A 15,070-nucleotide genomic window follows, 5' to 3' on the forward strand; every position below is an offset into this window, starting at 1 on the left:
ATTTTGCCCATCTTCGAACTTAACCTTCTTATGGAGCCAAGAAATACGAGTACCAAGTTTCATCATGATATCTAAATTTTTACTCAAGTTACAGCTTGCACGGACGGACGGACAGACGGACATCCGGATTTCAACTCTACTCGTCACCCTGATCACTTTGGTATATATAACCCTATATCTGACTTTTTTAGTTTTAAGACTTACAAACAACCGTTATGTTAACAAAACTATAATACCCTCTTTAGCAACATTGTTGCGAGAGTATAAAAATAAGTATGCGTGAGCGACACGATCAAGGAAGAAATACATGTATAGATATATACATACATATACATACATATATAAGTATGTAAACTTGGTAAAGCATTTATCAAAATACCAAAACTTAATCGAGCATAAACTAAGGATGCCCGCAGAGTGGTCGCTTAAAGCCGAGCCCAACGCTTTCCTATTTACGTAACTCGCGAATTTAGGCTAGACTCCTACCCGAAGACTTGAATCTTTTAGGGTTTAAAAGTCGCAAAAGAGATACTTGAAAACTTGAGGATCCTGCATTCACCAAATATATCATTACTGGTGACGCGTTGAAACTGTCCAGTTTAATTTTTTTTTTCTTTTTGCAGCATGCGTTAAATTTGGTAAGTATACGGAATAAAATGGAAGCGGGAAAATATAGTGTCTATGAAAAAGAACGGACCATCTTCAGAAGATAGGAATCGAGCATTTTTTAAAAAAGAATTTTTCAGATATCAGTCGATTTCCTAACCTAGTGTTCTGAGCAGCCAACTTACACTTCAGCACACAACCACCATCCCATTGAAATTTAGGTTTCCAACGACCTTCAATTCATTTTTACCTTTTAGTATATGAGTATGTTTGGAATTTTCAAAATATTGCATACGATTTTCGATGGAAATTTAAATTTATTTTTTAAGGAGAGGTAAAATAACCGTTTTCACGATAGTGGGATTAAAGTAAAGGGAAAGGCCCCGGACTTTTATGCGGCCAAGAGTTTTCAAATCGGCACCATTTCTCATAATTACTTCAGGAATGGCAGGATATAGCAACAACATTATAATCATAATTTTGCTTTCAAAATTTCGAACAAAAATGGTTAAGGTAATATCAATCTCCAAATGAACAATGCTTGAGATTTTTCAGTCACACCTAGTACGTATCTATAGAGATATTTTCGAAATAGTATTACATATAGTTGTAAAGCAATTAATCTTAGAATAAGTGGGTGAAAATCATTGTGTGCGGAAACTCTCAAAGCACCTCAATTTGTATATACATATGTACATATTTACTAAATTTTCATTTTGTTAAGTGACGAAATCTATTTTAGAAATATGGATGACGAGAATAGACGACCATAATACAAATATGTACACATATGTACATATATCTGTGTACGCATACTCACACATATGTAGAGAAGAAAAGGTTGACAAATGAGATGTCTTGATGAGTTCAGCAGAGCTGATCTAATTTTGCTGCAGAATGCTGTGGAAATATGGCGTTTTCACGAAACGCAATCCCTTATATCCTACATGCTATAAGAAAACCTTCACTTCAAAGGGTATTACAGCTTCGATGCAGCCGAAGTTACCGTTTTTTATTGTTTTAATTTCGACACGGGTTAAAAAATCAACAAAAAACTAAAAAAGCAAACCTTAATTTATACATACATACATATACAAGAGAAAGTTCCATTAAGAAACCCTTAAAAATAAAATATTTTTCTACGCACATAGCCAGACATATACACAAGAATATCTCTCATTAAAAACAGTGAAAATATTAGTTTGATTGCTTTAAACATAAAATAGGTCACGACACGAATTGGACGCGGTAACTTGTTCCAAATATGTTAGTATATATATATGTATGTATGTACATACGCATATACATATGCAGAATTTTGTGTACCATTTGCTATATGGCTTATACTTCCGAGTACATACTTAGTATGTAGGTATGGATGTACTTACGTATCTGCTTGAACGTGAGCAAACAAATAACAGAAATAGTACTCGAGCACACAACGTAGATAAATTGTTATGTACATATGCATCTATGTACGTACGTCGAACGGTGGGTGTGTGTTGAAATTAGGTTAAGCACGTGGCAACGGTGAGAGTCGGAATCACATAGTAAAAATGAAAAGAAACGCCGCGGAATATGCAAAAATAATAATTGTATTGGCTGACGGGCAGGTGTGGCATTTGAGTGTGACGTCTACTGTTGCAAGCGATGACGTATTCATTATTTTGATATTACGGCACAGTTATCCTATGACGCACCTTACCATGTAGTACGCGATGGACGCTCATATTAATTGGAAGTGCGAATAGTATTTATGTATATCTTTATTGGTTCGTCAACAGTGTGAATCATGGTATAATATTTAGCTAAATGCACGTTTGTGTATTCAATTGTGTAGGGACAAATTTTATGGTTGTCAAGAAGATTTTTTTTGGTTTTTAATTTTAATTGTTGCTCAAGTTGCGGATTATCATGAGCAAAAACACCTGTTGTTTTGCTTTTCTAAGCATGATTGATTTACTAAAAATGAAAGTACATACATATGTATTTAGTGTAATAATATAATCAAATTTTCAATCATTCAAAATTTGTTTTCGACTGTCGTGGCAACGATTGGGGCTGTTTTTCATGGTGTTGTCAAGGACCTATTTTTTGGATAAAGAAAGCATGTTTTTCTTTCATGGTGTTGATTTTATGGGTTAGAAAGCACAATCACCAGATCTATAAATGGCAACAACCGTTGTAATTATAAGCGTAAAAGGCACTAATGCTACAGAAAATTCACGAATAAATTGCTAGGACTTGATAACTGGAAGGCACAACAGACGTAACATTAGACGTTAGATAACCGTTAAAATAACAAACGTAGATAGATAGATAATGTTATTGAGGTAATGCACCGCGACCTAGGGTCTATTGTGCAATCTTCTATATGACATGACCTCCCAGAGTCCCAGCAGGCTGAATAGCTCCAGGAGTTTGCCGGGCGCTAGTGAGGTGATGTGATCCCTGCTGATGTAGACAGAATCCAGGGCCTTGAGCCAACAACAGACGTAACACAACAAAACGGATTTTATCCGTCTCAGAGCTGTTATTTCCACTGTTTAACCCAGTTTAACTGGTAAATATTAGTAATATGTATTTCATTACCAGTATGCTAAATAATTTTTGAAAAAGAGACTTATAAATTATTATTTATTATCTTTATTTGATAACATAATAAAAGTACACATTTTGAGCAATTACATATGAGTGTGCCTAAACATTAACGTTACATACAATAATGTAACAGACCACTGTATTATCTAAGTGCCCCTCTTGAAATATTTTTTGTTAAGTGACATTGGCTTACTTGTGCAACTAATATCCGAATTGCAATGCAAAATTGCATTAAATATGTCAAGGTTACATGCATGTGCTCCACTTTTGCAACGCTTGGCATATAGTATGTAGAAGCCGACAACAACACCGCCCACCTACATAGAAGTGAACAATAGCCAAAAGCAGTCAACATTAAAACGAGCAAAACACTGACAAACCCGCCATACATACACCACTTCTACTAACGACAACAACAACAATGTACTGTACATATAAACATATGTTGATCATAGTTAGCACATACGAGTAGATAACCTACCAGACATTCACAAGTATACACACACACATATGCACATAGATACACAGATAAAGATAAAAACTAAATTCATTACAAAATTCTTAATATCACAATCAAAAAAAAAGTCAGCAATCGCCAATCTGTCCGAAATAAGATACATTTTGAACGTGAGTTTTAGGGATTTTAAACAGTTGGTTAGTGGGAAGCTTTCAGAATATTGCAAAATCGCTTGAAGAGTGAATAGAACGAGCCTTAACTGGTACTGCAACGATTTGTATTAAAGTTAACTTTCCGTCGGGGTATTACAATTGAAAATATATATGTACATACTTATGTATCGAAGTATTTTTTCAATGCCAATGAACACACACGCATCGATAAGAAATCTGTTAGAATGCTCCACAAACTTAAGTGTGTACGTAACATCGAATACGTTCAGACTTGCATATGCACGTACATAAATAACTACGTAAATGTAAGTACATACGGAGAAATACCGCACGTGCCATTGCGTGTTGAAACAGGTTAAAAAGAAAATTACATGAAAAAAGAAAAAAAAAAAAAATTTAATAAACAAAATACCGTCCGGAAAAGAAATTATTAATATTACTACACTACTACATAGTTGTAACTTTTTTTTTTTAAATTATGTTGATTGGTCTTTTTTTCAATCCCTGAACTTCAAAACTTTCCATAATTAGTAACACGTCACTTTTTAAAATAATGTAAATTAAAATTATACTCTAAATTTTTGTTTCAGTATATACTACGTGAATATACATATGTGATATAAATATATCTGTATATCTGTATGTACATAAGTTGATTCGTCGTATTTGCTGCATTGTCGTTTTTTAATTGCTACATAGACGTGATGACATTAAAATCGCCTTGTGCCACTTAAATACGCCAGCTGCGCGATGCTGACGGCCTATGCGCTTAATTTGCAGAAAATCAAGTGCAAAATTAAAACGAAATATAAAAAAATTCGAACAAATCCATAAATATCGTTAAGTTTTTATAAAAAGAGACGCACAATATATTGCTTAACTTATGTGTACAGCATTTTCACAAATGCTTAATTTTTTAACATATTTTAAATTTAATATATCAGCAAACACATCTAACATTTTAGATATCTACCCTCTACTTAATATAAAATTTGTAAATTACATAGTAAACTAAGTAATATACATATGTACGTAAAAATGTACTTACATTTGGTGTGGACCTGTGTAACATCTTCAATTTCACGTTGCATACGTTCTAATTCCGCATTGTTGTTACCGTTAGCGAGTTCGGCTTTGCGATTGCTTTCCCTATTTTTACTTGACACCTGACCACTGCTACTTGCACCATTGACGCTCATTTGTTGTTGTTGTTGCTGTTGGTGGTGTTGTTGTTCATATTTGTATTTGTTCTGAAGGTGCTGTTGTTGTGAATGGGAGGCAGTCAATTGACTATTACTGTTACAGCTACTACTGCCACTAACAATAAGTGTTGGCATTCCACTACTGGCGCCCCCGCCATTAGCTTTTCTATTAGCCTTGTCATCGTTATCGCTATCACTGCTGTCGGGCACTTCGATAGTCTCGGCCACTGGTAATGCATTCATCTTTGCAGTAAGTTGCACATAGTAATTATTTTTATTATTACTAATATTATTATTATTGTTGTTACTAGCTGTTGTCTTTTTATTTGACGTCGAGCTACTGACTTGTTGATGTTGCGATTGTTGTTGTTGTTGTTGAGGCATTTGAGGTTGTGCATAACGTTTGCTCCCATTGTTATTGTTATTGATGTAGTATTGGTTGCGTTGATCTTGTTTGTTATTAGTTGTAATTGCACCCTGTCTTGTGTACTTGCTTTGACTATGTACAGTCATATGAGCGCCAACTGGCTGCGTTGTGGAATTCGCAATACCCATGTTTACTTTCTGACGCTTGCTTCGTCCACCATTCATGTGATGCTCGGCAGAAGATTGGCGGTTACGCTTGCCACCACCACCACCACCACCAGTGAAATGTGTATCATCCGTACTCTGTTCATAAAAACCGCTTTCATGCTCAGCTTGTCGTCGTGTGCCCATCTTTTTAACAGTGGCACTGGCGGTTAAATTCAGGGCTTTGGTACTGCTACCACCCGTATTGTTGGTATAATAACGACTCATTGCGCCAAACACCTTGTAAAATATGCGGTTGTAATGTGTTTGTTTACTTGTATATTGGAAAGATTTTCAGTTTCTAAGTTTTAAGTAAATTGGTTTGAATTTATGGTTTAAAGTTTTTATGAATTTATTTTTTTCAATTGTGACATTTAATCGTGTTCAACTTTTTGACAATCGATGGTTATTTTCCGTATGGCAAGCTAGTCGCACTGAAAATATGTACATACATAAAATCTTCCACGATTGATTTACTTCACAACGAGCTTATAAATGTTGGGAAAATAAAGAGAATCATGTTTCAGTTTTCGATGAAAAAAAGATTTTTTGGTAATATTCAAAAGAAGAAAATACGGTGGGAGGGGTATTACGCTACCGCGTTGAAATATTTTTAATAGTTGCGGTCAACTTGACGCGTACTTTTGCGAGGCAAATACTGTATTAGTTGCCACTGATTTTATAAAAGTATTTGTTGTTGTTAGCGCTTTTGGAGTTGTTCCCATTTTTTCAAAACTTCCAGTAATCTGTAAAGAACAATTTAAATATAGTATAATGTGAGAAAATACTTCGATATTTGAAATTTATATACGTATGTACATCTGTTTTTATTGTTTATCATATTATTTAACAACTTTGTAAAACATTTAGCTTATTATACTGAATACTGTTGGAGTTTCTTAAATTAAATAAATATTTCAGCGTTCTAAATTACAAAAGTTTTATCAAATATATAAATATTTTATTTAATAGTGTTTGTCTGCTTGATAATCCGATTATTCGGTTTAAATGCCATACAAAAAGGTATCCAGAAGATTGTTTCCAATTGGGGAAGACGTGTCACTTTCTTGTCATTACGAACTCTCTTCACTACTTCTTTCGAAATTTTATCAACACAAAATACATATCCAAACATATATAGGATATAAAAGCACAACTGACAACTCCACCCACAGTGTAATTATCCAGCTGCTGTTATTAAAACTCACCTTTAATTATTTGCGAAGTTAATCCATACATTCATGCCCGCAGTATCAATATTTAGAATTTAGCAACGATACTTGCTTTTCTTGGCGCTTCTTACGATTTAACTTTATGTCCGGGGCACCGATTTCTCACAAAACTAAAGGCTATAAAATATAAATATTTATTTTCACGAAAAGTATATCTATTTTAATTATCTCAATAGTTTTAATTACAAGCTACACGCGCCTATTTTTCGCTTTGTCGCTTTTGTCAGATGGCAGCCGTTTGTAAACGAATTCACCACCTTACCACACACAAAGAAATTAACACCACGCCATTCCAACACATATGCAATATTTTCAAAGCATGGGAGACTTGTCAAAATGGTGATGACAGCGCAAAAGAGAAAAAAAAAATAGCAATAAAAATTAAAAAAATGAAAATTTCACTCTATATATTTTTCACTTCATAACTGCATTTCAGTTTAGCTTTTATCAGCCTAAAATATTTCACTTCTTGAACTTTAAATATTTCTTTTTTTAATATCTAAACCCTTCAAGGAATTTTAAAGCTTTAATTTTATCCAAGCCTTCGTTTATTTTCTTACACTCACTTGCATTATCTATGCACCAAATACGATTTCACCGAACACAAATTCCGACCTTTGCTCAGCAACAAATCTGGCAAACCATGTTTACGCACACGCGATAGAGCTTTTTCGTTAAAGAATATTAAATTGATCTATTTGTTAACAAATTTTCCCGATTTTCTTTAAAATTTACACCACGAAGATGTACGAACTAGACGACGTGACATCCACTCCGACACACTGCGTAGTTATTTTTAAAATGCCTAATATCTTTTCACCTCACATTCGCATACTTCTTCGTTGCACACCAACTTCGAATGTCAGCCGATGCACTGTCAACATATATTCTTTTTCAATGACATTTATCATGTCGTTCTCTATTTTGCTTCCGGTGAAAAATGTGATCAGCTGATTTTGACAATGAATTACAACAGTAAGCCCCAAAATAGTATATGTGTATGTTACAAATTTATTAACGTACAATTTAACTAATTTATAATAAAAAAATAATAATATTGAAATAATGTTAAAATATAGGTTGTATTAAAACTAAAAGCTATGAAAGTAAATTTAGTTACCTTATTAACGATATTTCTGTAGTTATTTTGTATTTGTAACACCATATTGTATTATAGTATTCCAAATTAAATTTTTAGTATTATGTAAATTAATAGCAAAAGCAACGAAACAAATTGTTTTTGTACTTTTCATAGTTATAATAATTTTCATTTACCTAATACTTTTTTGTATTCAATATTATTTAACGTATATCCATGTCAATTTGTTAGTAAATTTTTTCTATTCAATATTATTTAACATATATCTATGTAAATTTGTTAGTATATATGCATTATTTCTTCCAGAGCTTTTCGTTTCAAATCTGGCACGACACAGTCATCGGCGGCATACCCTACAGGTAGTAGCAAGAGCAGCTTTTCGTTTTCCGGTCTAGCAAGTAACCTACGCAGGGCAAGTCCGCAATTCAAGGGAGTGGTAACCAATGAATTCAAACCAGCCGCCTGCAATGCGCATAGTAAAATCCCTGTGGCTATTGCTACCGATATCTCATTGTAGTAATGTTGTTTACGCTCGCCATTTGGTAAAAAACCATATATTTGCTTGAAAACCAAAATTAAGTAAGGTGCATCCGTAAGATAAGGTTTAATGTGATTTGTACGTAATGGAGTCAAATCGGCCGTCCACTGCCGATGCATACGTTGTGCATAATTCATCTCTTCTTCTGTTTCGATTATCTCACGAACATGTTGTTTTATGTTCGGATCACTAATCACACAGAATGTCCATGGTTCGGTGTGTGCACCACTCGGAGCTGTACTAGCAGCGCGTATACATTCCTCGATCAATTCAAAGGGCGGAATTCGTTTAGCGCTATAGGAGCGTACACTTCGACGATTGTTAGCTAATTCATAGAATTGTTTTGGACCACCAGGAAGAGTCACTGTTGCCCCATTAAATATAACATGTTTATCTACTTTTAATGCTGGCACATAGCTGATGTTAGGAGTAGTGTCATTATGTGCCCTTTTATTCCCTTTGCTATTAAAATCAGCTGAAATTTTCAAATACATTTTTTGAGCGATTAATTTCATGATAAAAACATGTACATACCACACACATATTCTTCCCCATCCAACAATGTTTTCCTATGTTTACTAAATTTAAATATTTTCGTATACCTTTGCAATTTAGTTATATAGCGCACAAAATTTACTGAAGCTATTACTAGTAGCGCCGCCAAGGTAATTTTCCAATTTTTTACTAACCACGAGTTTAAAAACAACGAACTCAATTCCATTTTTCTAATTACTGTTCACTTGTCCAGTTAATTTCTATTCTAATTTCAAGTAATTCAGCCAACGCAACCTATTTTGCAAGCAGATTACTTGTTGACCTAAATACTTATGCGCTGTAGAGACAAATATATTTACATTTTGATAACATTGTTCAAGAGCGTTTATTTAAAAGTCATTACAAGATTATTTGCATACATATGCAAGCACTAAATAGAGAAACATATTAAAATTATGTATGCAAACATATACATGTACATATAAGCACCATACTTGGCTGCTGTATAGAAAAATTAATTACAATATATTTTATTGTGGTACAAAAATTCGTAAAAATCATTCACAAATTAAAGAAATTTATTTTTGTGATAAAATAAAACTAGTTATTGGCAAATATAATATAAAACATTAATTTAGGCGAAGAAATATAATCATTTCGCTATTTGGCATACCAACATATGTAACTTAATATTCTAAATCATACAAACAAAAAAATATAATTTTGTGTACATAAAGTTTTACGTAATTGTTATGCTTAAATTATTAACTTATTAATAATCTTAGTATCCCAATATTAGTATAATTTCTGTTTCTTTAATTTCTGCATATTAAACATTTTTATAAAGGCTTTTATCGATATGATTGAAACAACCGTCTGCACTTACTTAAAGTCAACCATTATTTTAACTTTTTTTGGTGAACTTCACGTAGGACATCCAAAATTTTCCATTTAGCTTSAAAGAAAATTTCATCTGAGACATCTTGAAGATCAATTTTTACCATTTCACACAAACTTTCCAATTGTTTCGTGTGATCCCATGTTCGTTTAGGTGTATTCTGATTTTTAACTGCATTGGTATCGTTGATGCAATTTGATGGTTGATGTGAGGAAGCCTATAATATTCGAAAAGAATATGAGTAAATTCAAATCTTCAAAAATAAGAAATATTTACCTTGGAAATTTGAGGTTTATCGGGTGTAAAAACAGAAAAAAACTGCGCGCAATCTTTTACATCCTCTTCAAGATCGTTATCAACTGTCACAGGGGCTTCATCTACTATGGTCGCTTCTTTAGGTTGCGGTGTGAAGCATTTATGACGGTTCAAGTTTGACGTTGAGTTGCCTTTATAGATGTATAGGCGAAAACATTTGCGGCAACATACAAAACCATCCAAAATGGTTCCATCCTCTTTTTTTATCTGCGCGAAAACATTCCAGGTTTTGCTTTTACCTTTACGTTTCTCTGACAGTTCATAAACACCATTCTCAATTTTCTGCAAAACACTATCTCGATAATCCATTGAAATGCGTTTGCCATCCTCAATTTTCTGCAAAACACTCTCTTGATCCATTGAAATAAGTACATATGTATATTGTTAGTTTTATACGTATATACGAGCACGCATATATTTTACAAATAAACTTAAATTGAATATAATTGAAGTTATTTACAACTTAGTTACTTGCACGAAATTTTATTACTGCCTAATATTTCACTTTTAAACTTCAAATCAATTAAACAAAACTATTGCGTACCTGTACTTGAGCTGGTACTACTCGCGTATAAGTTTTTACATTTGTTTACGTCGTGCACAACGATCATGAATCATATCGGTCAATATGAGTGCGATTTATCGATACATTTTCCTTTACAAATTATTACTTTTATATAAAGTAGATGTCTCATAGTTGCAATAATCTCGTTTTATAATTATAATCCTCCAAAAAATTGTAATGTTATTTATTTAGATAAAATTAAAATTAAAATGCTTTGGAAATCTTAAAATATCATGTCATAATTAATGTATGTGAGGAATAGTCGATTAAAACTCAGCGTTGAGTGTTGCTAATCAATGTGCGATACTTTTGGCTAAGATTATAATTTGATAGGCAGTTGTATTGAAGTCATAGCTCATGTATTTTTTATTATTCTACATAAAATTTTTATAAATATACAATATTTATAAAGTAATTTTTTACTTTAAATAAATCAAAAACAAATGGACATTGTTTCCACTTCGTACAGGGCAACATATACATTCCATATGCATGTACATATATGTTTGTAAGCAATCATTATAAGGTAAATTGTGCAAGCAGTGGCACCCGGAAATTGATTTTCTCAAATAAACTGCTAGCAAACACATTATAACATTTTATAAACAAATTTTTAATTATTTAAAATAGATAAAAACATTTATATTATATACTATGTAAGCGTAAGTATATATATTGCTGTCAATGAACTAGTAATTCTTTTTTATATATTAGAATTCACTCCTTATATATGTATATGTTCTTGTATATATATGTGCTAGTCAAAAGTATAGAACGGAAACTTTGCAAACCACTAACAAAGAATATATAAAACAAGGTGGGAGGTAAGCGGAGTGGGTCGGGATTACTGTAGCATATCCTATTGTTTTCAACGTCGTTGTGAAAGAGTACAAAAAGTCGTAATTGTTGTTGTTGTGGCTATTGACGTTGCCCGCGCTACTGTTTGTGCATTTATTAATTGAGAGGCATATTTACATATACACATATGTATGTGGATGCATGCACAGTTGTTCAAAGCATTATATGTCACATTACATGTTAGTAGTACACACTTTCATATGTGCTTTGGCATAGACAAACGGTTGGTGATCCAATGAGTGCGTTCTTGCCGATTTTCCTTTTCCATTAATTTTAGTGTATGGTGGGAACAACTGCAGTTTATTTCTAGTCTCTACAGGAATTAAGTTAAAGAAAATGTGCAAATGGTAGATATAAAAATATCTTACTAATTCAAGGTTTTTTATAGTGAAAATCAATGTCAAGTGTGCAACCAAATTTTTGCAATATGCCTACAAATGTTTGTGAGCAACTTTGCATCAGCTAAATGCATAATTTGTTGTACTGCTGATGGTACTGTTTCTTAAGCCTGCGTATCGACCGGATATAGAAAGCGTAAACTTTGAATATTTTTAATGCCTTAATTTCCACAAAATATATATGTTATAAAAATAATACATTAGCTAACAAAGAAATCACAGATAAAAATCTGCACCAGGTTTGATCGGATTGAATTCTCCGGACCATAAAGTCAGTGGGTAATTTTCAACTATTCTTAAAATATTTGTGTTCATATAATACTATAATGACAATGGTTTAATCTGCAATAACAAAATAATTATATTAGCAAAATGATTGATCAGTAGATTCGAGCAATTCATATTTATCAGATTAGCAGAAGCATTTAATTGAAACACGACTACGGCATACCTACATATATAATGGTGATAAAAGCAACAAATGTGCTGCAAATAATTATCACCATGTCAATTCATAAATAGAGATATAGACACATGCATATGTGAAAAAAAATTCGACTCTTTGGTAAATTACAAATACAAGTAGGCAAACATTGATTTATAAGTCAATAAATCACAATTTAAAATGAAAATTGTAGGTGGTTCTAACAAAATATTTAATGTATTAATTTTTGTTATAGATCCTTATTAACTGGGCCATTCGATGTTATATACATAAGAATGCTTAGATGTTATTCGCCGTTTATCAAATGCAACACTCAACTCTGTAAAAAAATAACCTAACCGCAAAACAATAAATGCAATAAATCAATTGAGCATGGTAAGACGGCTGAATTGTTGATTATTGTGTTTTCATATACTAAGAAATATAAGAACATATGAACAGAAAGCAAGAAAACGATATAAAAGTGTGCTAAACGAATAGACATAGTGCTAACGCTGCCAAAACATTGGATAGATTCTATTAATTCAGTATTATTAAGCGCTCGTTACTTTAAACATGTGTGTGTTAAATTTTCGTTCGTTATCAGTGATATATCTATAATTGTCAGTGCGCAACGATAACACTTTGCGGCTAGAAACGGCTGAAAATTACGATTACTTTATAACGCTGACCAAATTTCAACCAACATGGACGAAGTATTTTCATTACATTTAGGAAAACTCGACATATTTGATGGTAAGTTTAATATATTTAATATATAAACTGCTTACATGTAGTGCTTATTAATATTTCTATTAACACATCCATTTTAAAGAATTTATAGTCATAAAGTCATACATATACATTTTACATATTTTGTATATATCTAGAAAAGTGTTAGATTAACTTATTGCCAACTAATAACATATTGAAAGTGGCTTTAATTTACACTCCAATCATATTAAGATGCATGTGAAAATAACTATCACTCCCAGCATACGCACAATTAGCATGCTTTTTAATCTCTTCCAAGCAGTTATTATGGTAATTTGATTAAGTCATGTGCCATCCATACTGTCATCCTCATCATCTGTAGGTTCATTAAGTATTTTTTTCAGAAATATTTCATGTTCCTCTTTCTTTACATTTCCTAATAGTAAACTTTTGAGTGTTTCTACATGCTCCTTTACCTCTTTGATAGAGGCTTCCAACTTAATATTATCGTTCTTGAGTCGCTCTACATTGCGCTTACGTTCTGTTGCAGTCTCTTTAGACTTCTGTCGCGTTTTCTTTACTGCCTGTAATTTACACACCATTGAGCAAACATTTATTTTCTATTGATATTATTTCTATTAAATTATTACATCGTTGTTTCTTTGCCTTTTTTCTCGGTATGCATCATCATCATGTTTGGACGCGTCTGATGTGTTTCCACCGCCACCACCAGTCTTCTTCCTCGCTGGCATTTTATCTTTGGTTATACTATTTTCAATTTGAAAACGTTAAAAGCACTAACCAATATGGACAAAATAATAAATTTACAAATCGTATACAAATCGCCAACACCAAACGAAAATACGCAGCAAAACTTACAATTGTGAAATACCAAGATGTAAACGTCAAGCCAAAGAGAAATTGCAAAAAATGAAGAAAACGTCAAAAAAATTTACAGGGATGCATGCAGTGTATTAACAGATATGTTCATACACTGAAGGGAGAATATTTGATTTCTTAGGAAATAAATATGTTAATTTTAGTTCTTAATTTAAACGACGATGTTAACAAAATTATCGTCTTTAATTCTAAAATGAGATATGTAACTGCTCCTGTGGTGTCTAGCTTTGTCCTAATTATGTCATTTTTATTTAAAAAATGAGACTGATGAGTAGAAAAAAATCAGATAATTCAGATATGTCAATACCAAAGTGTAGTTTTATGAGTGGCCTAAGCAAAACAAACGAAATAAATATGGGTTGAATATAAAAAATAATGTTGCACTTAGCTCACATATATATAATATATAAAAGCAAGTATTTATTAAAAAAATATTTACAATTCAAACCATTGTAAGTTTAAATTTTAAATAAATATAATAATAGCAGATGATCATGACGTAGGAGTTTATGAAGCTTCTTCATCGCTGATTGTGTTGGATTCATTTATGTCATGCAAATAGAGCTCAATTCGCATTAATTGTATTTCCCTTTTTTCTTTTTCGATCAGTTCATTTAAATTGTTATTTTCATATTGTAACCTTTGTATATTAATTCTACGTTGTTCTCGTTCATTAACTTTCTTTGATCTGAATTTCTTCACAGCCTACAAAATATATAGAAAGAAAACAAATATATAGAAACATTTTCACTTACAGGCCTTACCAAGAATCATACAAATAAATTGACAAATATCGAAACAGGCTCTCAGTGGGGTAGAACATAGATATTTTTTTTAATATTTAAGTAATTTCGAGAAGCCGTGCCTAGTTAACAGTCGGCCGGATAAAAATACATTCTGTTCACTTAGACCCGACTGTCGTGGGATTCCTCTTGCGGTTCATTTTCAAATGTTCATATCCATTGATAGAGCAAGAATTGTCCCGATAGATGTATTATACATGGTTTTCATAATATCGTCACTAC

At 32.4% G+C, this 15,070-nt stretch overlaps 3 protein-coding genes and 1 long non-coding RNA gene across 13 annotated transcripts in view; 1 reads left to right on the top strand and 3 right to left on the bottom strand.

Annotated features, from left to right (window-relative positions):
* LOC108967469 (chromosomal serine/threonine-protein kinase JIL-1) overlaps positions 1-7,663 on the bottom strand; it is a 40,365-nt gene extending 32,702 nt beyond the window's left edge. The window contains exons 1-3 of one of the 7 annotated variants that reach the window (XM_018930931.1): positions 7,408-7,663; positions 6,818-6,958; positions 4,886-6,355 (exon numbers count right to left, since the gene is read on the bottom strand). In XM_018930931.1, coding sequence (XP_018786476.1) covers positions 4,886-5,837 — 952 coding nt within the window. In that variant the 5' untranslated portion in view covers positions 5,838-6,355; positions 6,818-6,958; positions 7,408-7,663. Of the gene's footprint in view, positions 1-4,885; positions 6,356-6,817 lie in introns of all 7 variants that reach the window. The other 6 variants (XM_018930923.1, XM_018930944.1, XM_018930914.1 and 3 more) reach the window with 6 other exon arrangements.
* Positions 7,664-8,153: 490 nt separating this feature from the next.
* On the bottom strand, positions 8,154-9,454 carry LOC108967161 (iodotyrosine deiodinase 1). Its single transcript, XM_018930430.1, has 2 exons — positions 9,013-9,454; positions 8,154-8,953 (listed from the first exon to the last, which is right to left on the bottom strand). The coding sequence occupies exons 1-2, from the start codon at positions 9,197-9,199 to the stop codon at positions 8,220-8,222; spliced, it is 921 nt and encodes a 306-aa protein (XP_018785975.1). The 5' UTR covers positions 9,200-9,454; the 3' UTR covers positions 8,154-8,219.
* Positions 9,455-11,854: 2,400 nt separating this feature from the next.
* LOC108967134 lies at positions 11,855-14,418 on the top strand. 4 transcript variants are annotated; one of them, XR_001993245.1, is made up of 4 exons: positions 11,967-12,143; positions 12,212-12,286; positions 12,688-13,187; positions 13,879-14,418. It is a non-coding gene; the product is annotated as an uncharacterized LOC108967134 (long non-coding RNA). The 4 variants fall into 4 exon arrangements; XR_001993243.1 differs by lacking the exons at positions 11,967-12,143; positions 12,212-12,286 and adding an exon at positions 11,855-11,956; XR_001993244.1 differs by lacking the exon at positions 11,967-12,143 and having other exon boundaries at positions 12,150-12,286.
* Positions 13,246-13,908, bottom strand: LOC108967116 (CCAAT/enhancer-binding protein gamma). Its single transcript, XM_018930365.1, has 2 exons — positions 13,796-13,908; positions 13,246-13,729 (listed from the first exon to the last, which is right to left on the bottom strand). Exons 1-2 carry the CDS (start codon positions 13,895-13,897, stop codon positions 13,490-13,492), a joined length of 342 nt encoding a protein of 113 aa, XP_018785910.1. The 5' UTR covers positions 13,898-13,908; the 3' UTR covers positions 13,246-13,489.
* Positions 14,419-15,070: the final 652 nt, after the last annotated feature.

This window comes from Bactrocera latifrons, unplaced genomic scaffold (assembly GCF_001853355.1).
Source record: "Bactrocera latifrons isolate USDA-ARS-PBARC rearing strain unplaced genomic scaffold, ASM185335v1 scaffold_100, whole genome shotgun sequence".
Lineage (NCBI taxonomy): Eukaryota > Metazoa > Arthropoda > Insecta > Diptera > Tephritidae > Bactrocera > Bactrocera latifrons.

Excerpts from the sequence above, each read along its gene's own strand:
- LOC108967116 (XM_018930365.1), bottom strand. The coding sequence starts at position 13,897 with ATGCCAGCGAGGAAGAAGACTGGTGGTGGCGGTGGAAACACATCAGAC. Across the intron at positions 13,730-13,795 it reads AAAGGCAAAGAAACAACGAT|GCAGTAAAGAAAACGCGACA; the intron begins GTAATAATTTAA and ends TGTAAATTACAG.
- LOC108967161 (XM_018930430.1), bottom strand. The coding sequence starts at position 9,199 with ATGGAATTGAGTTCGTTGTTTTTAAACTCGTGGTTAGTAAAAAATTGG. Across the intron at positions 8,954-9,012 it reads TGGGGAAGAATATGTGTGTG|CTGATTTTAATAGCAAAGGG; the intron begins GTATGTACATGT and ends TGAAAATTTCAG.